The 24,947-nt window shown below is 40.3% G+C and overlaps 2 protein-coding genes across 11 annotated transcripts in view; one reads left to right on the top strand and one right to left on the bottom strand.

Annotated features, from left to right (window-relative positions):
* The window catches only part of GSAP (gamma-secretase activating protein), a 49,446-nt gene extending 33,746 nt beyond the window's left edge, over nucleotides 1-15,700 (top strand). For 6 of the 10 annotated variants that reach the window (XM_026067727.1, XM_026067726.1, XM_026067728.1 and 3 more), the window contains 8 exons: nucleotides 1,657-1,752; nucleotides 7,153-7,223; nucleotides 7,784-7,878; nucleotides 9,271-9,390; nucleotides 11,582-11,643; nucleotides 13,654-13,758; nucleotides 13,901-13,994; nucleotides 15,482-15,700. In XM_026067727.1, coding sequence (XP_025923512.1) covers nucleotides 1,657-1,752; nucleotides 7,153-7,223; nucleotides 7,784-7,878; nucleotides 9,271-9,390; nucleotides 11,582-11,643; nucleotides 13,654-13,758; nucleotides 13,901-13,994; nucleotides 15,482-15,582 — 744 coding nt within the window. In that variant the 3' untranslated portion in view covers nucleotides 15,583-15,700. Of the gene's footprint in view, nucleotides 1-1,656; nucleotides 1,753-7,152; nucleotides 7,224-7,783; nucleotides 7,879-9,270; nucleotides 9,391-10,392; nucleotides 10,504-11,581; nucleotides 11,644-11,968; nucleotides 12,131-12,228; nucleotides 13,476-13,653; nucleotides 13,759-13,900; nucleotides 13,995-15,481 lie in introns of those variants that run through there. The other 4 variants (XM_026067732.1, XM_026067733.1, XM_026067735.1 and 1 more) reach the window with 4 other exon arrangements.
* A 1,015-nt stretch (nucleotides 15,701-16,715) lies between these two features.
* The window catches only part of CCDC146 (coiled-coil domain containing 146), a 91,137-nt gene continuing 82,905 nt past the window's right edge, over nucleotides 16,716-24,947 (bottom strand). Inside the window, exons 16-19 of the mRNA XM_026067738.1 lie at nucleotides 21,574-21,702; nucleotides 19,878-20,015; nucleotides 18,773-19,021; nucleotides 16,716-17,472 (exon numbers count right to left, since the gene is read on the bottom strand). Coding sequence (XP_025923523.1) covers nucleotides 17,269-17,472; nucleotides 18,773-19,021; nucleotides 19,878-20,015; nucleotides 21,574-21,702 — 720 coding nt within the window. The 3' untranslated portion in view covers nucleotides 16,716-17,268. The remainder of the gene's footprint in view (nucleotides 17,473-18,772; nucleotides 19,022-19,877; nucleotides 20,016-21,573; nucleotides 21,703-24,947) is intronic.

Here is a 24,947-nt window from a genome sequence, read left to right as displayed (position 1 = left end):
ACACTAGAGGACGCACAGCCTCAACAAATGTAAAGACTAAGCCTATAAGTTCCAGTGCTGAGGGGGAAGCTCACTCAGAGTAGCTAAAGGATAAACACGGTATTCCCTAAGTATCAGAGTTCTTGGCTTCCTTCTTAATAGGTCAAGATACCATAAGGCCTAGGGGGAAAACAGTAGCAAAAGGTTAATTTGTCAAAGGGGCTTTCCCCAGTACAACTTTTCTGTGGCTAGAAACTGTTATTCCATCTTCCTTGTGCTTCATATTAACCTGTTGGTTATTTTTAGGCTATTTTGTATCCTGAAAACCTGTGTTGGTGACTTCCCTACCTGCTGCTTTTCTCAGAGAAGACAATGGAAGATTGTCCTGCTCCTCCATTTAACTCCTTTTTGCTGTCTCCTTTCCTTCTACCTCACTCTAGGACTGTTCTGAGATCACCTTCTTTTTTGCATGTTTTCACCAGTGATCTCCCCTGCTTTCATCTATCATCCTAATGCTTCTGGATGTTAAATCCTGTCTCAATCCCCTGCTTGTCCTCTTTCTGTCTGAATACACATCTTGGCTTGTCTCTCGGTCTCTTACTGTTAGATATTTCATCACCACCTTAAACTCTTCAGCTTGCATTGGAAGGCCTCAGCACTACATCTCTGAAGAGCATATCAACGCTGTCCTGTCAGTCCAAATCCACCTCGTGTTTTCATTCATTGCAGTCCTGCCTCCTTATTTCCAAATTCTGCCTCACATCCTCTGAAACTTCTCTGCATTCCTTCCCTTCAGTTTACTCAGAAGGAGGAAGCAGGTCTTCACTGTCCTTTCTCTGTGCTTTCCCAAAATCTGTATTGCCCTCCTGACACAGTGTGACTAATCTTGTAAACTGCTTGAGACAGAGATACTGTTTATCTCAGTTGATCTCTGGGCTTTGATACAGGTAACAATTCATAGCATTTCTCAGTCAGGAGCCAGCATGGGCCAAATCACAAACAGAAGTTAAGTGAGGTCAGAGAATATTACAGAGAGGAGACTGTAGGTAGTGGTACAGACCTTATCATACTAAACACCTGATTTTAAAGACTCTGTACACTGATTTTTTTATTATTATTTTTATTTTTTCAAACCTGAAGTTGTCTTAAATCACTCAGATTATTTCATTGCAGTTGTGCTGATGTTAGTTAACTCTGTAGTAAAGTCCCCCACATTTATTTGTATGTAATAAATACTTATACTCTCAGGAATCACCATTCATATTAAAAACTTTTCTCCCCACTGTTCTTCAGAAGAAAGGTAAAGAAAGCTGTAGCACATCTTATAATACTTGCCAAGTTTAACTTGATTAGACTTGAAGAAATTTAAGACATCTAAGCTTTTCCTCTTCAGAGCCATTGAAAGTTTAACTTAGCACTCGTTTTGGTGGATTATAGTATATTTATACAGTAGCTATATACATATATGTGTGTGTGTGTGTACATGTATATATACTATACAGAATATTTATATGGTAGTTTAGTATTTATATAGTAGCTGAGGGCTCAGTGAACTGGAGTTTTGTGATGGGGAGAAAGTTGTGCTAATTCCTGCTGATCAGGCCCTGCACCTGGTGGAGCTTTTGAATCTCTTTAAAGAGAGCTCAGGGACACTGATTTGTTCGCTTCTTTTTCTAGATGGTCGCTCAGCTAAAGGATCACCTTATGAGACATCTACAGTATGTAGGAAAAAAGAAGATTGACCAAATAGTTTTGGATTACGTTGCAAATCTGGTTAGTATGATGCTATAGTCACTAATGTGAATAAGCATGTAGTTGTTGAGGGGTGGGGGGAGGTGTATACTGTGTGTGTATAGCATGTGTTTGGTGGGAGGAGGCTTTTTTAAGTTGTTTTTCCTCTAACTATATCTTGCTGCTTAATAATATATGTATTTATATAGTAAATAATAATGCTTAAATAATATTTAAAAGAATCGTATTGGGCACTCAGAATACAGAACAACCATTTCCCTTTACAACTTGTACAAATACGGTCTGTTCCCAAAAGTGGAAATCTGAACTCATCCTGAAAGTACCAAAAGAGTGTTCTTTGGAACCATTTTGTTTGCTGTAGAATAAATTTGCCTTATGGTTTGAATAATGAAAGTGCTACTGGGGGGAAATACGGATTAAGAAAAAAATTATTTCACCCCAGTGCAGTGTGGAAGTAAATCTTCAGAAGTGCTGCATATGGACTTTGATAGGCTGAGCATAACAGGAGAGAGAGTTTTGCCCAAACAAATCCATATGACCTGCAGTGAGAACTTGCTTTCAAAATCCCTATTTTTTCAGTCTTTCATCATCTTGAGAGAAACTTCAAGAAATAAGCTGTAAAAACCATGGCTATTGTTGTGCATAAAAATTATTGTACCTGGTTTTGTCCGTCTTGATCCCAAATCTTGTCAGTGCAGAATGCAGAGTGAAGTCAATAGGAGCTCACATGGCAACTAGTGAATCCCGTTGTTTGTTCTAGTGCTGGATTCAGTAGAATTTAGTCTATATAGCTCTTGGATGCCAGAAACTCTCCATACTGTTGTTTTCTAGAGCTGGAAATCTCAAGAAACTTACTTGAGGCTACTGGTGCCTGCATCTTTTCAGAAGTCTTGTACAGGCCAGTTATGCTGTTGACATGAAAATGTTCTCTGAACCGCTGCAACTTCCACTGAGATTACTGACTTGCCTGGATGTTATATTCAGGCTTCACTCTACCAGTGAACGAGCTGGTCAAGCTATAATCACTGGTATGTAATCACTGGTATTTCTGTATCTTTATGGATAGAAAAGGAAAATTGGTGGCTGATTAAAATAGGAACAGTATGGCACAATCCAAAGTTTTGTATGTGAAAACAGTGCTGAAAAGAAGCAGAATGTGTGTTCTCCTTCGTTAGTTTTCCAGTTACTATTTTTTATATATATATATATTTTTTTTTACTTCACTAAAAACAAGAATTCTCTTATTTTGTAGACTTCTCATTCTTGGAAAAGATACTCTAAACAAATACAAGCCCTGTGGCTTGCACATGTTGCTAGATCTTTAGCTGTAGAAATCATTTTATTGTTAGGCTTGGGTTTCTGCTTATCCTGGTCAGAAATTCTCACATCTCTGACCTTTGTGAATCCTAAATGTTTGGAAGTTTTCCCGGGGAATGAGTTGTTTTGATTCTTCTAACAGTTTTCTGTGATATCAGCAGTGTGTAGCAGAGCTACAGCTAATGAAACGGGGAGGGATTTGAAATGACTTTGCTTGTGTGTTTTGCCTTCATAGAATGTTGTAATATTTTTATTTGTTAAATTAGAAACAGAGGAGTAACTGAGAATGGGGCTCCACCATTTGTAGTCACTGTGTGAATTACCTGAAGTTAAAGTAGCAATGGCATGGAGGCATCAACAATTTATCATAGAGTAGCAGATTAGTGGCTGGTTGCTATTGGAGAACATATACAAAGAAGTAATGTGAGGAAGTGTTAATGAAATATTCCTGTGGGAATTCCCTTCCATTCACAGAGGAGTTCTGCAGAGCCTGAATATACCCAGTTACCAGTTCCCGTGCCACCTAACCTTCAGGAGTTGTTTGTATGCCCATATTCTGTCCCACCTCTCCTACAGTCTCTTTATCTCAGCTTGTTACTGTCGCGTGAAGGGAGGGAAAGGGGTAATCAACTTTGCCTGCCCGATCCCTCCTCCAAAGGGCTTTCACTGGGTCAGGTTCACACAGCTGAACAATAATTTGGTAATCAACTTTGCCTGCCAGAGCCCTCCTCAAAAGGGCTTCACTGAGTCAGGTTCACAAAGTTGATCAAAATAAACAATTTATTAAAGGGACAGATCAACAGGTTCAGGATTGCCAGTGATGAATGCACTTACTGCAACAAATTCTACTTTTTCTGAGCTCAAACTGATAATTAAGCGCTTTCAACAATGGTATTTTTCCCGGGGTAACATCCGACGTTGTCGGAGGCGCAAACCTTACCAAAAAGGCGTCCCTGTTTTGGGGAGGAGAGAGGTCCAGGCCTGTCGACCCCTCCGTAGGTTGGTGTTCTTGTCCTCAAAATGGAGGATCGTTTATGCACTGAATTTATACTCTTGGCGAGGTGGGGCTGAGTCAAACACTGTGGGATATTTGGTCCTTGTCGAGCTCAGCAGAGGGTGTCAATGACTGCTGGCCTTTTTTTCTTTTGCCCCTATCAACAACACAAGGCTGCAAGACTCCCGCCTCGCCCCAGGTGTCGTTTTGGGTGGAGCAATGTTGAGTGGTGAGACCTCCACCTCGCCCTGAGCGTTGCCTCACCCCCTCACCAGCATGGGCATCAGACCGCAAATCACCCTTTGTATTCACTGTTTACCCCACAGCAGAGAGGATCACAGATAATCACAGACCATTAGCCCACACAGCTTTACTCCATATCTGCCCCCTCACTCTTTTTGTTTCAGCTGGGCAGGGAAGCGAGTAAACAATTTATAGAAGTAGCTTGACACTTGCTGCCCTGACAACAAATGGAAGAGGAGGCAGGGTGAACAGACAGGCACAGGGCAGAGAGAGCAGAATAAACTGTAGAAATTTCTCTGAAAGTCACTGCTGTGGCTGCACCTTTTTGGCAGATGTCTGTAGCTAATTATCAAAAATGTTCCCAACTGGGGAGGAGTAGAAAAAAGACTCCATTTGGATTTGGGTTTCCTCAGAAGGAAGAAAACTCCCTCATATCCCCTATACAGTTTTGGATCTGGAAGACAATGAGGCCTTGTCTTGCTCCCTTTGCTCCTGATGCTCTTGCTTTGGCTGCTTCTGTGGCTGTTCCTACAGAAAATGTATGGGAGTTGAGTATTTCTGGTCCCTAATGACTTTAGTGCAACTTGAGTCTACTCAGCACCTTGGCCTAGAAACGTAAATGTTTCAAGACGGCAAGGTACTGTTGAAAATGTCAGCCTAGGCCCTACTGCATGCACCAGCTCACTGTTGATTGTGTTTTCTCTAGATAGTTTTGAGCACTCCAAGGTTTCTGATGCTTGCCTACAAAAAACTTATATTGTACCTCATCGTTACTAAAAGAAGAATGGTTTTGTTGCAAAGGAATTGGGTTTAATCTTAGTTTGGTTCCACCAGAGACCCACGGTTAACTTTGAACTGGAGGCTGACTGTACTGCCTCTAGAAAACAGACGTTTCCTTTCTCTCGTGTCCTTTGTCTGTGTCTTTCATTCTGAAAACAGTTTGGGACATGGCTTCCTTTCTCCATGTGTTTTCTACAGTGTCCATTATGGCAGATCTCCAAAGTGAGTTGCCTCATTGGTGAGGACATCATGTCAGGAGCATGCTTGTGTTTAAGATTTAGGTATATTGTCATAGCTAAATTGACCTTGACTCTTAAGAAGTTGTTATCTTTCTATACCCTGCAAAAGCTGTAAAGTCAGCTGTATTCTTAAGCAAAGAATACTGATTCTGAAGTACCAAGCCTGTGAAAATAATTTTTGTTGTACAAATAAGAAGAGGTGATTCTGAAATTTGTAAGAAGCTCCCCTTCATCTCAGCACTGATGCTCAGATCCAGCTTTAATTCCCCATGCAGCAGGCCTTAGCTGCACTCTGTGTGCTGGCTGGAGATGAAGGTCATTCTGGCAGCAGGTGCGGTAGTTCTGACCCTTATATGAAAACTGGAAATCGCTCATTTCACAGAATCACAGAATCACAGAATCGCTGAGGTTGGAAGGGACCTCTGGAGATCATCTAGTCCAACCCCCCTGCTCAAGCAGGGTCACCTAGAGCACATTGCACAGGATTGCATCCAGGCGGGTTTTGAATATCTCCAGAGAAGGAGACTCCATAACCTCACTGGGCCTGGAAAATGAGTGGAGAAAACCTGCCCTATGCCTGAGAGCTTAAACTGGAGTTTTCCACTGCATCCAGAAAGTATGGATATGGAAAGTATGAGGTGGTTATTCTGAGTCAGGTAGCTGCCCCAGCAGCCTGCTGAGCAAGGCTGGATTAAGTTGCGAAGGGTGGAAGAAAGAGGTGCTACGTGGTGGAGTTTCCTGACCAAGTTCAGAGAGATTTGTACCAAGAGCGCTCTCATGTGTATTAGTGGGGACCAGAGTTCCTCTTTTGGCCTATTTGTGTGGACTTCTCTGTGCCTTACTTGCCTCTCACTCAGAGCCTGTAACAAGTTAGAGGATAGAGGGGGCAGAGTCTGTAAGGAGAAAAGAGAATGGGAAATAGGATTTCTGGATTTTGGCCGTCTTGTGGGGGGAGAGGGCTTATAACTTCTTGTGACACCTCTTTGTAAAGCAGGGATCAGACTTGCTTCCTTCGAGTTTCCTGGGATTGATTGATTTGAGCACTCTGAGGCCCTGAGATAGAAGACATACAGGAAGCATCTCCATTGTGTTACTCGGATATGAGAGTGGTTGCATGTGACAGCTATGAGGGCCTGGCTAGAGGAAGTTATTTCAGCTCTTCCGTGCATACTTTCTGTCTTTAGGCTGCAGAACCTTAGAAAGGCCAAGTGAGAGCAGGGCTTATGGCTTTGTATGCTGACAGTCTGTTCTGTGTGTCAGCTTGGGAGCGCATGGAAGAAACTCTGTGGCCAAGGGGTTGTTTTACTTCCCCATAGACAAGAAGGAAACTGCATAGGAGAGGAGAGGCATTTGCCTGTCTCATCTTTCCTATTTGCCTGTACAAGATCTGTGATTCCTCCTGTAGGCATTTTCCAACAGACTGAATATTCCACTGTCTTCAACATCTTCCAGTTTTGTCTAGGCCATAGGGACCCCTCCTTGCCAAATGCTCAGCCATTTGGAGATGTAGCTTTTATTTCATGGCAAACAGGTCTTTGAGAATTCGATGCAAGAGTATGAGATCAATTGATCCCTGAGAAGCACCATGTGTTAGGATGCTGCATGTGTTGCACAGTGCTTGGATGAGCTGAGAGCACTTATTTTAGACTTCCTGGAAGCAGGCAATTCTGGTGTATTTTAAGTAATTTGCCACTTTAAGCACCTAGGAAAAGAAAGATGAGAAATGCTGAAGGCTTAGTAAGAGGAGTCCCATGATAAATTTAAAAGCTAAACTGGTGTGTGAAACAAATGAAGTCTAAGGGCCTGTTGTACAAGGACTCCTAGACATGTTCTGCTTTTTTGTTTTAGCTGAATTTGATCCATCGAATGATGAAAGAAGTTTGGAGGAGATACCAGCTTCATTCCTGCATCTTCTGCTTGTGAGCAAGTAATTTGTTAAAGTTTTCAGCCCATCTTTTAAAATATGGGCATAATTTGGTGTTCAACAGTACTTACTGTTGAACAGTCAGTGTTTACTGTACTGTGAATGTCATCTTTAACTGGGATAGGACATGGTGTATGAGCATTTACTGTTTTTAAAGATCCTGCTGGCCCTGTCTAAGCCAACATAAGTATTAATCCTATATGCATTTGTATGCCTCGAGTTCAGAGTTGCTGAATTCTCAGTGCTCTCAAGCTCGGTAATGGGTGTTGAAGTCACTTATACCAGCACTCAGCATATTTCAACCTGTTGATGTTATTACCAGGTATTACTGAGACTTGTAAATATGTGGTAGTGGGGGAAAGGAGCCACCATGAAGACTTGTATATCCACATTTAGATGAATAGCTAGTGTTGCTAGGTGACAGACCTACCATCCCATGGTGATAAACCCAAAATGCATGCATTTAGTGCACGTATTATACAACAAGTTGACCATGCTACCAAGAGATTGTGGGCATCTCGGGTTACTAATAAGTTGCTACTCTGTTAAATGCAGTGATAAACGAGGAAGTGCAGCAGAGTTTGCAGTGTTCCACATCATGAGTCGGATTCTGGAAGCTGCAAATGGCATGTGCTTGCCTTTACCTCCAGGTAAGTCCTATGGATATGGATATTTCAGTTTTAATCCATGTGTGAGGAGGGCAATGCTCTGAATTCCTCCCAGAAAAGCACGAGTTGCAGCATGTGTGTCAGGTTAACTTTGGCATTATTGAAATCTATTCAACACAGTTATGGAGGGGAAGACCCTCCATAAACACAAGTAACAAAATGAAACAAAGCGAAGTAGGTACTACAGAGACAGCAAATTAAAGGTTTAGTTCTTTGTTTTCAGACTCCAGTGGAGTGCTTGGGCACAGCCTTCGCTCAGAAGTAAGATTTAGAATTCTTTTGTGTATTTATTTTTCTTAGACAACTGGACTTCAGTGTCAAGGGCTACAAGGGAAAATTCTATCCTGGAGGAAAAACAATGGGTGTGTTTTATCATGCTGCTGCCCTGCTAATGTTTTCTTAATTTTGTCCTGAAAGGATTGCCCCCACCCTAGATGGAAGAGTTGATCAAGATAGTAGACTTTCATTTCCTAGAGCTTCTCATAATGGCTTACACTCTTTTTCAAAGCACTTTTTTTTTTTTTTTTGTAAAGGAAAGACTTCTTAACATTGAATGTTTAGGTTTGCTGTGACTTAATTTGCCAAAGCGGACAGGGATTTACAGCCAAGCTCTGTAGATTTGGACTGAATTTTAATCCAATTAAGAATGCTTGTACAGAAAGTTTTGGCTTGCTGTCATATTGATAGCTGTGGAACCAAGGCCTACCTGTAAATACAGGTTGGCAGAAACTGATTAGAAGGTGTTCCGAATTTGATCAGAAAACATAAAATAGGCTCCAGTCCCTTTCTGCCTTCTGATTCTGTTTGAATCTTCTTCTGGTTTGCATTTTCTGATCTGTCTTCAAGCTCAAAACTGGTTTTGGTCAGAGGTTGTACTTCAGACTTATACTGTGTGTGGAGAAATATTGCCATGTGATGGTTTCGTGTGACACAAGACCATCATCTGTCTGAGTTAAGTGGGAAACTGAAGTCTTAATGCTTGCTGCCTGTGCAAATGTGTGGATGGCAGCTACAGAGAGTGTGATGAGACCTTTAGTTTTTGATTGAGAAGAAAGAGAAATAAAACACATGTTAATGGCATAATTTGGATATAAGCTGGAAGCTTGCAGATATTTGATTGTGCAGCCTGCTTTTCAGTCTCCCTTGGTTTCCTCTTTCTGACAAGGGTGTAGCTGAGAGAATGTAAAGGATGTTGAAACAAGATTACGTAACTTTTGATAAAACTGTTTTTCCTCACCGACTAGAAACAGTTAGAAATTAAGGAAAATAAGAAGTAAAGGAAAGCTTTAGTTAGTGTAATGCCTGTCACTAATTACAGACTTTTTAGAAAAAATATATATTGGTGTACTGAACAAGTTTGTCTCCTTCTCATAGGTTTTCACACTCTCCACTTGGGGCTTGGTGTTCGATGTCTCCCTCTGCACACTCTCCTGCACTACATCGATAACGGAGTCTTGCATTTGACAGAAACGTGTGTCAGGAAACTGCTGAAAGGTGCAGTGAGTTTAATGTGTTTCATCTGTTTAACTGCCAGCTGATTGGGAGTGATGTCCTTTCAACCATTTGAACTCAGACACAAGATTTACTGCCCAGGAGATTCAGTTGCTCTCCCAGAGTGCTATTTCAGTGAAGAGTGTAGTTGAAAGCGTTGCCCAGCTGCAAGGAGAAAATTAGGGTGCAGACTATATGAGTGACCCTTGCAGGCAGTGAAATACCTTTGGGGTGTTGGGGGGCAGATTTCAGCTGGTCATTTTTTCCATTTGCTAATTCTTTGAAAAATGAATGCTGATGATCATCGTAGAACTTGTGGAGGGGATTTTGGTCATTACAAAAATGTGTGTCTGCGTGAAAGGAAATCAGTCTGCTATCCAGTCCTCAGGTTTTGCTTTAATTATATTTGGGCAAGATAATCTTAGTGTTGGGATTTGCAAATGGCTAGAAATTCTGTGTTGGAAAGAAGAAAAATAAGCAAACAAAAGCTTACCTGACCCAGCATACCAATATTTTTGGTAAATGCTGAGGTATATCAAAGTACGAATGTCTTCTAAATATACTTTAACGTTAGCAAAGGAGGGAGTTAAAATCAGTCCTGTATGGACTCATCCAGTCATCCAGAGGAGATCCTGGTCTGTATGTGGGTTTCCTCTCAGCAGGAAAGGCTTAGGAGCAAACTAGCATGCGTAGAGTGGGATTGATCAGGGCCTAGGGCTTTGGAACAAAACGGGGAGTGGAGAAACTTGGCATTTTCTCCACACAGTTATGATCACACCCATGTTAACTGCCTTTTTTTTAATTGGAGGGGAAGAAGAGAGAATTGTAGTTTAAGTTTATCCAAATCTGTTCCTAGATTACAGCAATATTGCAGTGTGACTTAACTCTGACAGTTATGCATTTTGTTGCAGCTGCAACATTTCCTTGTAACATGCTAAATCTCCAATGTTCAAGAAATGGGATGCAGTGCACTGTATTAATCTGTGTCCATTTTTTCTTGATAAGTGAAATATTATAAATATGGGGAATTCTACTTAGTGAGAACTTAGCAAGTTTGCTGACGATACCAAACTGGGAGGAGTGGCCGATACACCAGAGGGCTGTGCTGCCATTCAGAGAGACCTGGACGGGCTGGAGAGGTGGGCAGAGAGGAACCTCATGAAGTTCAACAAAGGCAAGTGCAGGGTCCTGCACCTAGGGAGGAATAACCCCATACACCAGTACAGGTTGGGGGCTGAGCTGCTGGAAAGCAGCTCTGCAGAGAAGGACCTGGGAGTGCTGGTGGACACCAAGTTAAGCATGAGGCAGCAATGTGCCCTTGTGGCCAAGAAGGCCAATGGTATCCTGGGGTGCATCAGGAAGAGTGTTGCCAGCAGGTCGAGGGAGGTGATTCTCCCCCTCTACTCAGCCCTGCTGAGGCCACATCTGGAGTACTGTGTCCAGTTCTGGGCTCCCCAGTACAAGAGGGATGTGGCACTACTGGAGCAAGTCCAGCAAAGGGCTACAAAGATGATTAGGGGACTGGAGCATCTCTCTTATGAGGAAAGGCTGAGAGAGCTTGGCCTGTTTAGCCTGGAGAAGAGAAGGCTGAGAGGAGATCTTATCAATGTGTACAAGTATCTGAAGGGAGGGTGTCAAGAGGATGGGGCCAGACTCTTTTCAGTGGTGCTGAGCGACAGGACGCGAGGCAACGGGCACAAACTGAAACACAGACACTTCCGTCTGAACATGAGGAAAAACTTCTTCACTGTGAGGGTGACAGAGCACTGGAACAGGTTGCCCAGAGAGGTTGTGGAGTCTCCTTCTCTGGAGATATTCAAAACCCGCCTGGAGGCAATCCTGTGCAATGTGCTCTAGGTGACCCTGCTTGAGCAGGGGGATTGGACTAGATGATCTCCAGAGGTCCCTTCCAACCTCAGTGATTCTGTGATTCTGTAATAAAAGAATGTTTGAATTACTCTACAAATTGTTACCTAAAATTAAGTTACATACAAATATATAGAAGTATATTTATATAAACTATATAAATATAAATAGCACTCCTATTATCAGGCCTTATTTAAAACTAAAGTTTTATTTCATTACAGAGATGATATTTATTTGAAATGTCTTCAGTGAAAGTTGGAAGTTTTAGTTATGTGGTTACCATAAAAGGGTGTTTTTTGGTTTGGTTTGTTTTTTTCCTCTCTTGTAGATCTGGACAACACCGAGAAGAATGAAAAGCTTAAGTTCAGTATTATCACAAGGCTTCCTGAGGTAACTTTGGATGTCACTTCTTGGATCTTGGAATGGATGTAAAATTCCTCCCTGTGCATAGGATCAAGCCAGTGGAAGACTTTGCTGGGATTCAAGCAGATGTAACCTGAACTTCTCTCCAATTTCTGTCTGCTGCTCATAACCTGTAGGGTACCCTGGTGTCTTAAACTATAGGTCTGTCCCTAGTGCTTTTCAGTGACTCCAGGTCTCTGCAGGAATCAAGTAGGCAAAACTGACACTGCTCTGCTGAGTACTCACCTGCATAAAGCCATAAAGATTTTATGGGGTTTAAAGAAGCTTTATGGTGTTTTTTTTTTGTTTGTAGTGTCTCCAAATGCCTTTCCCACTGTGACCTCTTCATCTGCATTTGGTTTTATTCACTTTATCAGATAGATTCAAAAGCTGAAACAGTAACAAGTATAAAATTTGGTGATACCACATTTCTGTGATGGAGATGGCATTACAGGACCTCCCTGCATGTGATAAGGTGACTTGTCAAGGCATATTCTGGAGCTAACTATTGATGCTTCATTAAAAGTTACAACAGAATGGGAGACTGACTCCTCTTTCTCCTTTCATTCTTAGTGCATACCACAGTGAGCAGAGAAAAACCTGGGATCCCCCTCTGGCAGTGCCTTACAATAGAACAGGCCCTTCTCAACACAAGCTGCTTATTGTTTGTTCATTATGGACCGTTATGTATAGTTCAAATGGCCAGAAGTGCTGCTTCAGTTTTCTTTTAACAAGGGCTTCTTTATTTGGCAGCAGTTTTATGAAGGGGAAGGAAAGGAGAAGTCCACAAAATGTTCTTTGTTCTCTGTCTCTTGTTTTGTGCAGGGATTGGTGAGCTGAGGTCAGTGTGGGGCCTGTGTGAGCTGTCAGCCCCAGGCCCGGTGGGTGGGGAACACCATGGCCACTGCACTCTGACGTGAAGGGGCCGAGTTGTGAGAGCTTTAGGGGACACACACTGCTAGTTATTCCTCAGTGCCTCATTGTATCTAATTAGAGCTTTGGGGAAGAAAACGCAGAGAATGGTTTGTTTGCCTAAAAGGGCACTTTGGGGTGACTTGGACTATTTTAAGTTCAGGTTACATTCACTAGATGACTTCAGTTGAATCAAAACCAAGCATTTCATCAACACTGAAACTGTTCAGCATTTCCTAAATGAACTCTTTCAGTAGTCTGTATTTCCTTACAAGTGAAAGGGAGGAAGCAAAGACTAGATCAGGAAAATAGCAGGAGGAGGAGGTTATTTCACAGTGTGTTCATATTTGATTGCTTAGTGGTTAGGATAGGAAGCTTTGGGACATCTGAGTTTGAATCTCTGCTTTTTTCTTGAGAGAATGTGAATCAATGTTACCAATTCCCAGCACAATGCCCTAAATGATGGGCTGTGGATTGTGTTCCCAGCATCTCTTCTTGGTGGTATTCTGCTTTTGTAAGCCAGAGGGAAGTGCAGTTCTGAACACAGAGCATTGAGAAACAGGGTTTGTTATTCTTTAGGAGAAGAATGAGTCTAAACCAGAGTCACATAAAGGACAAGCAATCATTTTGAGCCTCAATTCATATTTAAGTACACACACACACAGAGTGGGACAGAGCAAATGGGACAGACTGTTAGAAACTTACTGAGTTACTCGGGAACTGAGTAGCAAGGATGTGATTGTTTCCCGTATTCCGGGAGAGTATTCTAATCTCTTGGTTACTGGCTATGAAAGGATGGTCCCATGGTTAAAAATTATGACTCCTTACCTTTTATCATCAGTGTCTGAAAAGAAAACAGTCTGTGTTATGGCCCAGATTTTTTTTTTCTTTGCCAAAATAACACACCTTTTGGGGGGGGGGGGTAGAAATTGGTCAGTCTGATATTTTTGTTGTTCTTGTTGCTTTTGGACATGTGTTTCTTTTTTATTTTATTTTTTTCCTTATTTATTAGTCTTCCACTGTCCTCTGCTTATGTTCTCAGGATTTTTTTCTTCTTCTTTTTTTTTTTTTTTAAATACTTACCAGGCTCTTGGTCAAAAAGTCCACCATTTTTGGAATCACCCAATTAATGCTAATTTCATTGCACGGAAATATGTGAAACTCTTACTTGAGAAGCTGGGGAATAGACAGGTAAGAGTATACAGGCTATTTTGTTAATCTTGCTTTGACAGTGTTGACACTCATAACCTTGCTGTAGACCATAACACACTGAATGTTACACTTACTTGGTACTGAGCAACTTTGAACTAACTTGAAATGTTCTCCTTTACAGTATAGCAGACCTGCGCCTGAGAGACACTCGGTCCCTGTAGAGTTTTTGCCACTTAATTACCTGACTAATATGCTGGCAGAGATAGAGAATCAAGGTAATGTTAATTCTGTACTTTGGAAGACTAGTAATTGTTACATTTTGATTGTTCACATTCAGCTTTATCTTGACTGTATTGATAACACTGAGTTCCAAAACTCCACTGATGTCTGAACATGTAGGTTTTGGTCTCTTTCTGTTGGTGGGAATTGTCTGAGGACTTCTTCACTAGATGTCGTTTCATCAAAATCCTCTGAATCCAGTTGGTAAACTGGCATTTTTCAGAACACATCTGGTGACAGGAGGCTTGTGTCATTTTACCATTTGCTCAGTTTCTGGCCCAGTTCATTGTAAACTCTCTTCCTGCTTAGTTGTGACAAGAGGGATGGAGAGCACCTAGTTGCCTTTAAAATAAGTCTGTCGGCCCACCTCTGTGAAAGAGACACCTATGTTCTAGAAAGTATCCCAGACCTAAATGAATGTAAGCATTTTTGCACTAGATCTCAAGACTGAGATTTTAGAGTCAGGCTGCCTTCTCCATATTTCCTATTGGCTGCTCAGTGTGTTAGTCTTTGCGGGTCCTTATCAGAGATACTGAACTCCCCATGCATCATATAGTGAACCTAAGCATCCCAAGATTTTGGACTCCACTGCAAAAGCAAGGTATGTGAAGAGAAGCGTTACACTGTCTAGCATTGCTGGTTATGTCTATAATAATAAAACAAAATCAGGTCAAGGTAAGGGCTTGAAAGCTAGAATAGAACTGTCAATGTATGGATGTCATCCCAGTTGAGGAGGAAAAGAGTTTCAACTATGCCGGTGCATATGAGAATATACTCCAGTCCATTTTATTTACTAGCACAGACATAGCCACTATTCTTAAGTCTTGTTTTGGATCTCCAGTATAGAATCAATATGGGATACCTAGTGGTCTCCAGAGATGGTCTAGCTTTCCTCATTGTAGGATATTTTTTGCCTATATCCAAATAATAGGCAAGCTGCATTGCTTGTTTTCTCTTGTGTAGTTATAATCTGCCACAGAATGGAAAGCAAATTCAGCTTAAATGTCATAAATATCCCACGGATAAGCTTGCTTTCTAATGTACCAGTGCTGTGGAAGTTCAGTAGCATTAGCTGTCTGTACTCCAGAGCTGTTTCAGTTAAGGGAAATGTCTCTTAAATTCAGAGTTCTATAAATTTGACATGCTATTCTTAGAGTCTAATTTGTCTTACAATTGCGTTCATAAAGGATCTTGGAGCTTGTTTGAAAAGTTCACCAAAGCTTTCCTCCTAGCCTCAGTGTCCCCACAGAAAGACTTTGCAGTTTGTGAAGAGCTAGAGATAAACTTCAGAAGCTTTCTGCCTTTGCTGAGCATCCAAAAGAATGCAGTGAAAGCTGTAGGTATTTTATATAAATTAAAACAGTTCCATCTAATACATTAACTTTTGGTGTTCTAGATGAAGATGTTTAGTAGACTGCAAGACTAAATGTAGAAGAGTGCTTATGTTTTTGTAAATAATAACTTTCTCATGGTGTTTCTCCAGGTTTGCATCCATGCGAAAAGCAAGATCAAGTTAATGTAAGATTTGTAGAGGAAACAGCACTGAGACACACTATGATGCTCTTGGGCCTCAAGTATTCCTAAAATAGACAGCTTTCTTCAACAGCATGTCAACTTTGCTACTCATATAAAAGTACGCTTTCAGAACTGTGAAACCAACTTTTTTTTTTTTAACTTAAATATAATGTTGTTTTCCAAATAATCTGCAGATTTGAGTAGCTACCATTACTGAGAGAAAAAAATTGCTGACTTGTAGATAAATCCTAGAGAAATGCATCTGAGGCACATCTGGGTTTCCGATGAAATATATCTGTGCTTCCATTTTATCTTGTGAAGTGGTCAAATGGAGCTACAGCAGGTATTAAAACAGGCTGTGAAAATTGGTATTAGACTGTTAGTTAACTATTGTAACAAGCAGGACAATCCTGAAAAAGGTAGTCCAGCTGTATTGAGAAGTAACAAGAAACTGGCAACTCTTTACTTGTTTGGGTTAATAAAAGGTTTTCTTGGTGCGATTATGTGAAATAGGTAAGAACAACAAATGAGGAATCAGTTTTTGTGTATAATTCATCAGTAATGATGTATTCATTCCTTGTCGTGATCAGGTGTTATCTTACAGTACTTCTGCCTCTGGGGTTGTATTCTAATGTATTCAGTTTTATAATTAGCACAAAATGCCATCTCCTTTAAGTGCATGTAACTTTTTTTTTTAAGATATGTATAAAATTGTAAGCAATACAAGGACAAGAAGAAAGTTCTTTGGAAGTTTATCTTAACAGTGACTTGGATAGAATTTTATTTAATTCTTTCCTTACAACTTTTAGTGTTACAGTTCAAATCTCACCTTCAAAAAACGATTGATGCGGGTTTTTTCCCCTCATTTTCCACTTGTATTTATACAGAAATGAACCTTTTTTTTTTCTCTCTCAAGTTATGACCTATGACATTTATTTAAAATAGTAGTAGTGGTTCAGTACACAGAGGAAATCTTAAATTAGAGCATGTAGGACTTCTGCCATTTTTATTGGACAAAAAAAATGTATCAAAGTTTTAGACTATTCAGTTAGTGAAATAGATTCTAGAGGCTTTCAGTAGTAACCTCTAATATCCTCTCTGAGTAGTTCCCAGACTGATGCTTCCTGTTGCTCACCAGGGAAGCAGAAAGATCCCATTCTCAAGCACTCTCTCTGGGTTCAGTACACACTTTTTTTTTTTTTTCTTCAACAAGTGCATGATCATTCCCTTCTCATTGGCATCAGTTTTAGCTTTCACACTAACTACCCAGAGGGAAGGAATATTTTCCCACTATAATTAAAACTTGTCTGGCAAGCTTGGACTTCAATCCCAGACTGCAGAAAGCCATGTTGGTTTATTTGTACAAGCGGTCGGGGTGAATTATTGAATTATTACAAGAGATGAGCTATTACAAGAGAAGATTTTCTAGCTTTTTCTTTTTAATGGAAAGTATTGCAAAATATAATCAGATAAAATAAACTTCACTTGGAAAAAATAAGCCTAGTATGATCACTCATTTTTCTTAACATTTTAAATACTGCACTGCATGTGGCATACCACAGCTTCCCCTAGCCAGGAGAAAGGGAACTTGTATCACTGACCATTTAGCTGTGGTTTTGGCATTAGCAACTGCTTTGTTTACAATATGGAATTTGGGAAAACACTAACAGATATTCCTTCAATGTAGTTTAAAAGCTATTGACTCTTGAGATTCAGCAACCAGTAATATCCTCTCCTGGTTTAAGAGATATCTTTTCAGATTTCAATTGGCTTTACAATAGGTTTTCTGATATGTCTCATGTTTGAACCAGGTTCACTGGGTTTGAAAGGAGCCAAAGCACCATAGGGCCGTGGCAGTGGGAGACCACTTTCATCATTTGGGATATAAGCAGTTGGGCGTTGTTCAGCTGTTGTGTGGACATAACCAGGCAATGCAGCTTGTTCCTCTTCTGCAGCACGCTGTAAAAGAAATGCATTTTGATCACATAGTGATTATATGCTTTAAAACTTTATTACTCTTCTGAGCCAAAGTACAGAATGCTTAAGAAAGGAAACATCATTAGCCTAATCCTTAACAAATCAGGAAACCCAGATGGGTACTAATTCTTCTTTGAAAGGTAAGCACTATTTCTTGGCCATGTGGATGTGAGTTTGTCCTTTTAAATAGTATACAGTTTGAGCCTGTAATGTTTTTATTATTTGTGAAGAAAACAGCTTAGATGAACTTCTAAAAGTTGTAGTAAGTGTGCACAGAACATCCTGGGAACAAGGTGAGTTACTCCAAATGATTTGGATGCTTCAGAATCCTGGCTAGAGTTACACTGGCAGCAGCTGCTCCAGATAGTGGCACTGTGCTTATATCCTCAGCACTGAAAGGAAACTGAGTCATAATGTGAGGAGAAGTGTTAATGCCAAAGAGGCTTCTTATTCTAAACCAGTTTTACTAAAGAAGTTCTGCTTGGCTTCAAGTTCTGTAAATGTCTGCACTGTGTACTCCTCTCCTAACCTTGTTCTTCCAGATTTCCTTGGAGAGATCAACAAATACTCAAGGATTCATATAGCAGAGTTAATTTCCCATCTCCAGCAGTTTCCTAGTACACATACCTCATTTTTGTACTGCTTTTCCCTATCTGGGAGCTCTGCACTCAGGGATCACTGGTGGTTTGAATTAAAGAGGCATAGTTAACAGTAGGGTAGAATTTGAAGCACTATTTTTTACACTGCTCTGCCTGCCCTCACTGTCTTGCCCAGCAATCTTGCTACTTCTGGTATGATATTTACTGTGTCTGATACTTGGAGATGCTAAGCTATTTATATTTCTTTTCCCTTCCCCCTGCCACTTGTAGCTTTTCCCTGAAATTGAATCAAAATCAGTATTCCTCCCTGATGGCTCTTGCTCATCACACCAAAATGCTGTCACATAAGTTTACTTTATAAATTGAAGATAAGTCCTCCTTTTAGTGTGAAGTATTCTCTCCTTAAGATTTGAGGACCAGTTCTAAGTATTTCAGACTGCAGTTATAACTCCTCAAATGCATGATGTACTGGGTTTTTTTGTTTTTGTTGTTGTTGTTGTTGTTGTTGTTGTTGTTGTTGTAATTGCCTTTATCTATATTGTCATCTCCACTAAGGCCTGGTAGCTCCATGTTTGTCAGTGAACAGCTATGCAGTGAGAGAACAGCTCTTGCAATAAGACAAGATAGAGCTGGGCAAAAGAAGAAGCTGAAGATCTAACTGCACACAACAGGCAAAAACCTACTTTAGCTCTAGCTTCAGCTGCTGCTTTCTGCATCTTCTCATTGCGCAATACCTTCAGCCATTCCCTTTCAGTTTCCTGAGGAAGGGGAAGGCCTTGATCTACCCTTGATGAAACAGTCATCAAAAGTTGTTCTCTGTCTCTCACTTCCTGCTGGAGTTTAATAGCAAGCGCTTGCTTCATGGACAACTCTGCAACAAGAGCCATCATCTTTTGGGTTTTATCCTTTATCTTCTTCTGCAGTTCATTTGTCTGAAATTAGTAACAGTTACATTTTAATCAGGTCTTCTCTTTAGACACTTACTGGACATAGCAGGCAGACAAGTATTAGGTACAGGAAAACAAAACAGATTTGCTGCAAAGATATGTTTTGACTGAAGCCTTTCCAAATGCCAAACCTAACTAAGAAAGAAAATCAACCCTGGCCTTGTTTTACACTAATTGCATCATAATTTTTTTTTCTTTTTTTCTGTTTCCCTTTCACTCAGCTCTCTTGCATTTGGAGCTTTTCCATTAAGGAAATGGGGGATGAGAGGGTTTTAGAGATCACCTTTGCTCTTCCCAAAATAATAGTGCTGTCAGAAGGAAATAACTCTAATAATACAAAAGTAACTATTGAAAATTATGTTTTTCCTCTGTATTTCTCCCTACTTAAATAACAAACTTTGAGCCACATACTGATTTTATCTTCTATTATGCTGTAGGGATCTAGAACTCACCTGACTTTCCCTTATTTTTTTAGCCATTAATGTGTTTGTTGTGGAAAGATGTTCAAGTAAACATGCAAAAGGAGGATTCTCCCAAGTTAGTAATTACTCAGCCTGAGAAATAACTGATCATATATTTGGTGAAAGATACTTTTTGAAAGCAAGCTGTATCATAAATATAGAAAGTATATTGACCTCCTGCCTTTGCTATGTCTGTACTACTGGTTTTACTAAACATGTATAATTTCTTAAGACTAACATATGATTTGCACATTTGCCTATCAATAATCCCAGTCCCTGGTTTTGTATTTTGCAAGCAAGTCATCTCACCTCTTGCCCAGAATTGAAACTATTTCAATTCCTATAGGCCAGCAAAGCAGAGCATGCAATTCCCTTCCTACCCTTTTAGCTAACAGCAGTGTGTCCTGCTTCCCATTTTCTGCTGTGGCTCGGATTCGGTCTGTTAGCCGGGAAACTTGTTCATAGATAAAATCTGTCTCCAGCAGCTTCTCCTCCTTGTGTAGCAGCGCCGCCTCTAGCTGCAGTGAGAAGGAATGTACAGGGTGTAGGTCAATGACGGAGGAAGGTGTTTTAGGGATTGCTTCTGAAATAGTGTCAATGAACAGCCATGGGTAATCACATCACAGACCCTTTTCATGCCAAATATCAGACCAAAGTTAGCTCAGGATGTTACTATCAATGTTACAGTTCTTTCATATCAGACTGGGCCCTTTTCAGGGGTGGGGGACTACACGAGCCTTATTTATTACTGCCTTGCCATGATTTTCTTGAAAGCAATGATTTTTTTTCTAGTGATTTTTTTTTTTTTAAACTTCTGGATCCTTGAGTTATGTCATTAGTAGAAGGTTTCAGCTCTTGTTTTAAATTAAAACATCCTTTTTTTTTTTTTTCCTCCCCTTTTGGTGCTAAAGAAAACTTGAAAATGTGAGCTCCAAAGACTAAAAAAGAAAGCCTTATGCAAATAGAAGGACTCTAAAAACTCAAGGAGACTGGAACAGAAGATTCAGGCTTACCTCATGATTGCAAGGACCCTGGTTTTTTTAATTTTGGGGGTTGGTAACAGTGGGCTGTGTTCCAGCCTACCTGGGCTCCTATGCAGAGCTCCCTCCACTGTTAAGGAATGTGTGAAAGAAAGCAAAAACTTGAAGCAATTCACAAAAATATTAGGTAGTGCTCCTGTTAAACCATTACAAGTTGGATTGCAAAAGGAGGACTTAGATGAGCGTTACACCTAGCTTGCAGGTATCACGATACCTACACCAGAAAGTGGAATTTGCAGCCTCATGTGAAATGCTAAATACAGTGGGGGCAGTTATGCGTCCCTGTAAATTGGATGGACACTTACATCTAAGAAAATACCATGGTTGCCTTTTCCATTCCTTTACCTTCCCCTGTTACAGGCAATAAAGGAGGCACCTTGTAATTGGCTTTTACACTGGACTTAATGTTTCACTTAATTTTGAAGCCTATCCTGGGAAGCGCGGGCAGTGCTGCACAGGCAGGGGTGTAGCTCTTTGGCTGGCCTAGGGCCCATGTACATAAAAATCTGTTCTGTAGCTCCCAGTTTGAAGTGGAAGCGAAGTAATAAAACCAAATCCTGGGAAGGGTGTTTGCTTCATCCAGTGTCATCTATGCAGGTTCCTTAGGAGGATGGTGGGACAGCCGACTGTTCACACTGCATACGTTGTGATGGAATAGCTCATAAACGCTACTTGCCGAAGAATGACAACCTCGTTCTTCTGCACTTCGTTATTTTGAATTTATTACCCTCTGCCACCTTTTCTGTATCTTCCTGTAATGAAGCAGGAGGGTCTGTACTGAAGTGCTAATGATATGCACTAATCAGCTAAGGGGGAGCCAGCTGCGCTGCACAGAGCCTATGTTTTGCTCTCTTCTGCAGCCTCTGCTGGAGGAAGTCGGTGCCCCCTGGAAAGCAGAGACTGGGCTGGAGTTCCCACTAGCCAATCATAATTATTTTAATTCGCCTTACAGAAAGTTTACTTAAAAAAAATAACATTTGCTTTTTCTTAAAGAAAGTGGTAGCATGGGAGATTCTGGTGTCAGAAATGATGTTACCTTTTCAATCTTTTCTAGCAGTTCAGGTGGAGATGGGTCCTCCCCTCCCAAGACTCGCTTTCTAGTTTCATTCTGAGGGTCAGCAAAGATTTCCTCGAGATGTTTAATCCTGTCCTTGCACTGGGAATACTAGCAAAAAAAAAAATCCACAATAGTTATCTTTAGACAACAAGCAAAAAGCCCAATTATTACTGTGTGGCAAGAGATGGAAGGTCTCAGTGTGTCTGATTTACTCCAGGAGAATCGTACTAAAGCAATGAGATGTTCAGGGTCCACAGCTTACAGCTGCACTGCACTGAATACGCTTGATCTTGGAAGCAAGATTCCTGCCTTGCTTTACAGCATGAGCAGGTCCTTGCCTCGTTCATCCCTGGGGCTTGAGCTCTCAGGGTTTCTCCGAGGCCAATGCGCAGAGTTCCCGTGGGATTTTGGGGTGGGGAGTAATACAGAGATTACAAACAATCCTTTTTTTTTTTTTTAAGGAGGTAACCCTGTGACAGTTGCAGCGTAGAGGAAAACCCTTTTCTCTGTCAGAAATTGAGTGCCACCTTCTTCAGGCTACTTTTTTTTACCCTCAGGAATACACCAAATTTGGGGGGCAAGGGCAGGGGGAAATCCTCCATTATTCTGTGCTTTACAATCTTCTGTTTGACCCAAGGGTTAGATGCATTTAGGGATGTAGGAAGGACTCAAGTGCCTGACAGTTTAGTTGCAAGCGAAATGTGCAGACTCTGCTTTACTGCTGGTTAGCATGAAAGGTCTCCCATAGGTGCTGACATCTAAGTTTTGTGTGTTAAGTTCCCAGGCAGATGTCCTGGAGTGACTCAGCTGTGACAATCCTGAGCAACGTGGTACCAGTGCGATCCACAAATACAGGTGTTCTCTGACCTTCCTGACATGAGAAGTTCATATTTAATAAGGTTTTTCCAGAGTACACTAAATGGAAATCCACATTTCTCATAAACATTCACTGAAGGTGTGACTGGGACCTTCAATCAAGTTTTGATGTTTGAACCTGCAGGACTGACAGTGTTTTTTTGTGCTTTGATATGCGTCTGGCACCTGTCAGAACATTGTCAGTGGAGTCTTGACCTATTAGTTCTAACATAAACATGATTCAGATAACTCGATATAAATGCTATCAATTTCAGGTGACGGTGTTAAGGAACAAGTGGTCACTGGCACCTAAAACTATAAAGGGTCACCAAGAATCCACAGTAAATATTTAGATGTTGCTACAGGGACAGGGTTACTGAAAGTTAACAATTCATATTTGAAATATAAGAGAGAAAACTGACAGATCATCTCATGTGACAATGGGACACTACCAGAACACTTGTTTTGAATATTTTTTCCTGGTAAAACAGCATCATCCAGACCTTTCTTTGCACTTTTTCTAAGAACGAGGCAAAGTTAAAAAAAAAAAAAAAAAACTTAAATGACTGTAATGAATAATTTCCTCATCAAATCTTGATTTGATTTAAATGTATGTCATTCAGTATGTAACTAGTTTCATGGGTACTAAAATACTTATTTTAATTATAAACAACCAAACCAGAAAACCAATAGTACACAGAGAATTACAAGCACAAGAATGTAAGAACAAGACTATCACAAACAACAGAATGCAGCTACGTTTCCAGTGATATTTCATATCTGGGGCCAAACTCTTCAAACTAACTCAGCTGGAAATGCCTTGTTGGAGGCAATGGTACCTTAAAGAGATTAGGGACAGTTCATTAAGTAAAATTTTTTAGGATTTAATTGTTACTTAGAGAATAAGGACTATTGCAGAAAACATATGGTCCAAACCAGTGAAAAAAAATCTATAAGAAGTTTCATGCTAAACTTAAATGCTTGACTTGGTTTTAAATGCAATATGAATTATGAATGATTAATTACAGGCTCAGGTAATTCACTCCAAAAGCATGGGAAAAAAGCACATTTAGAAATAACCGTGCTAGTGTGTGTGTGCTTAAATGATGTGACTATAAGCATCTTTATTTTCTCCTAGTTTTCAGTGTTTTCCTTGGACAAAACTTTCTCCAAGTTCTTAGAGGTTCTAAGTCTTAAAAGCAAAAAAGCCCCTGCCTTATTGAAGTGCATTTTATACAGAAGACAGGAAAAGCATTTACAAGAGAGGTTTTTCTAGGTTTGATTGTAGTCAGTCAGGAGAAATTGTTCACGAATGACTAGATGAGAGGGAATGCATTCTTAGATACTTAAAAAGACTTGTCAGAAAAAGTGGAGTTCTGGAGCTTGTTTTGGAAACCTCAGAGAAGGTGGGTGAGGTACCTAGAGCACTAGAAAAGGGCAAATATTTTACCCATGTTTAAAAATAGGGAAAAAAGGAGTCATGGAATTACAGATAACTTCATTTTATGACAAATAAATCCGGAACAAATAATCAAGGTTTTTTTGTAAGTACCTAGAAAATAAAAAGGGTATGAATAATGGCCCGCATGGATCTGCTGAACCATGCCAAAACCATCCAATTTCCTATCATGATAATTTAATGGGTCTGTGTATAAGAAATGGTACATGTCATACATCTGGGCTTTTACATGCCTTTGACATTGTTTCATATGACATTCTCATAAACAAGCTAGGGAAACATGGTCTTGATATACAGTAAGTACTAAATCAGTAGAATGAAGTTAAGCTGGGAGAGAATGCAAATACTTTCGAGAAGATTCAATTTCAAAATGATCTCAATCTGAGAAAAGGTCTGAACAAAAGAGGTGAAATTAAATAACAAATGCAAGGTGTAGGCAGGAAAAATTATCTGTACAAATACAGAATCAAGGCCAACTGATTAGGTACCATTTCCTAAAAAAAGAATCTGGTTGTCACAGATAATCACATACTGAACATGAGTCAATATATCATGCTGTTGCAAGAGAGGCTCTTATCATAGCTGGACACATAAGCAGAAATATAACCCAAAAAATGCCTGAATGAATCACTTCACTCTCAGCACTGATAGGGATTGTGTCAAGTTTTAGGCACTGCACTTTAAGAATAATACAGAATGGTGAGAAAGAAAAGCAAAGTGAAAAGAAACGCTTTCTCAGATACACAGAAAGAGGGCAAGCCAGGTAGCCTAACAAAAGGATGGGAGAGAAACATGATAACTCTAATCTAGTAACATGAACTGTTGCTGCAAAGAGGAAGAGAACGATCTCTTTGTCATGACCCTGGTAGACAGAATAAAAATCAATAGGCTTACAGTGCAGCAAAATTCAGGCAAAAGGTAAGGAAAATCTTTCAACTGTCAAAGCAGCACTGGAATAGCTTATCTGGGAAATAGTGGAGTCTCCATCAATGACAATTTTAAAGAACAGTTTAGCCATCTCAGGAATGATAGATAATCC

Source organism: Apteryx rowi, unplaced genomic scaffold (assembly GCF_003343035.1).
Source record: "Apteryx rowi isolate R43461 unplaced genomic scaffold, aptRow1 scaffold_261, whole genome shotgun sequence".
Lineage (NCBI taxonomy): Eukaryota > Metazoa > Chordata > Aves > Apterygiformes > Apterygidae > Apteryx > Apteryx rowi.
Note: the sequence above shows the minus strand (reverse complement) of the source record. Positions and strands in the feature narration are given on the sequence as shown.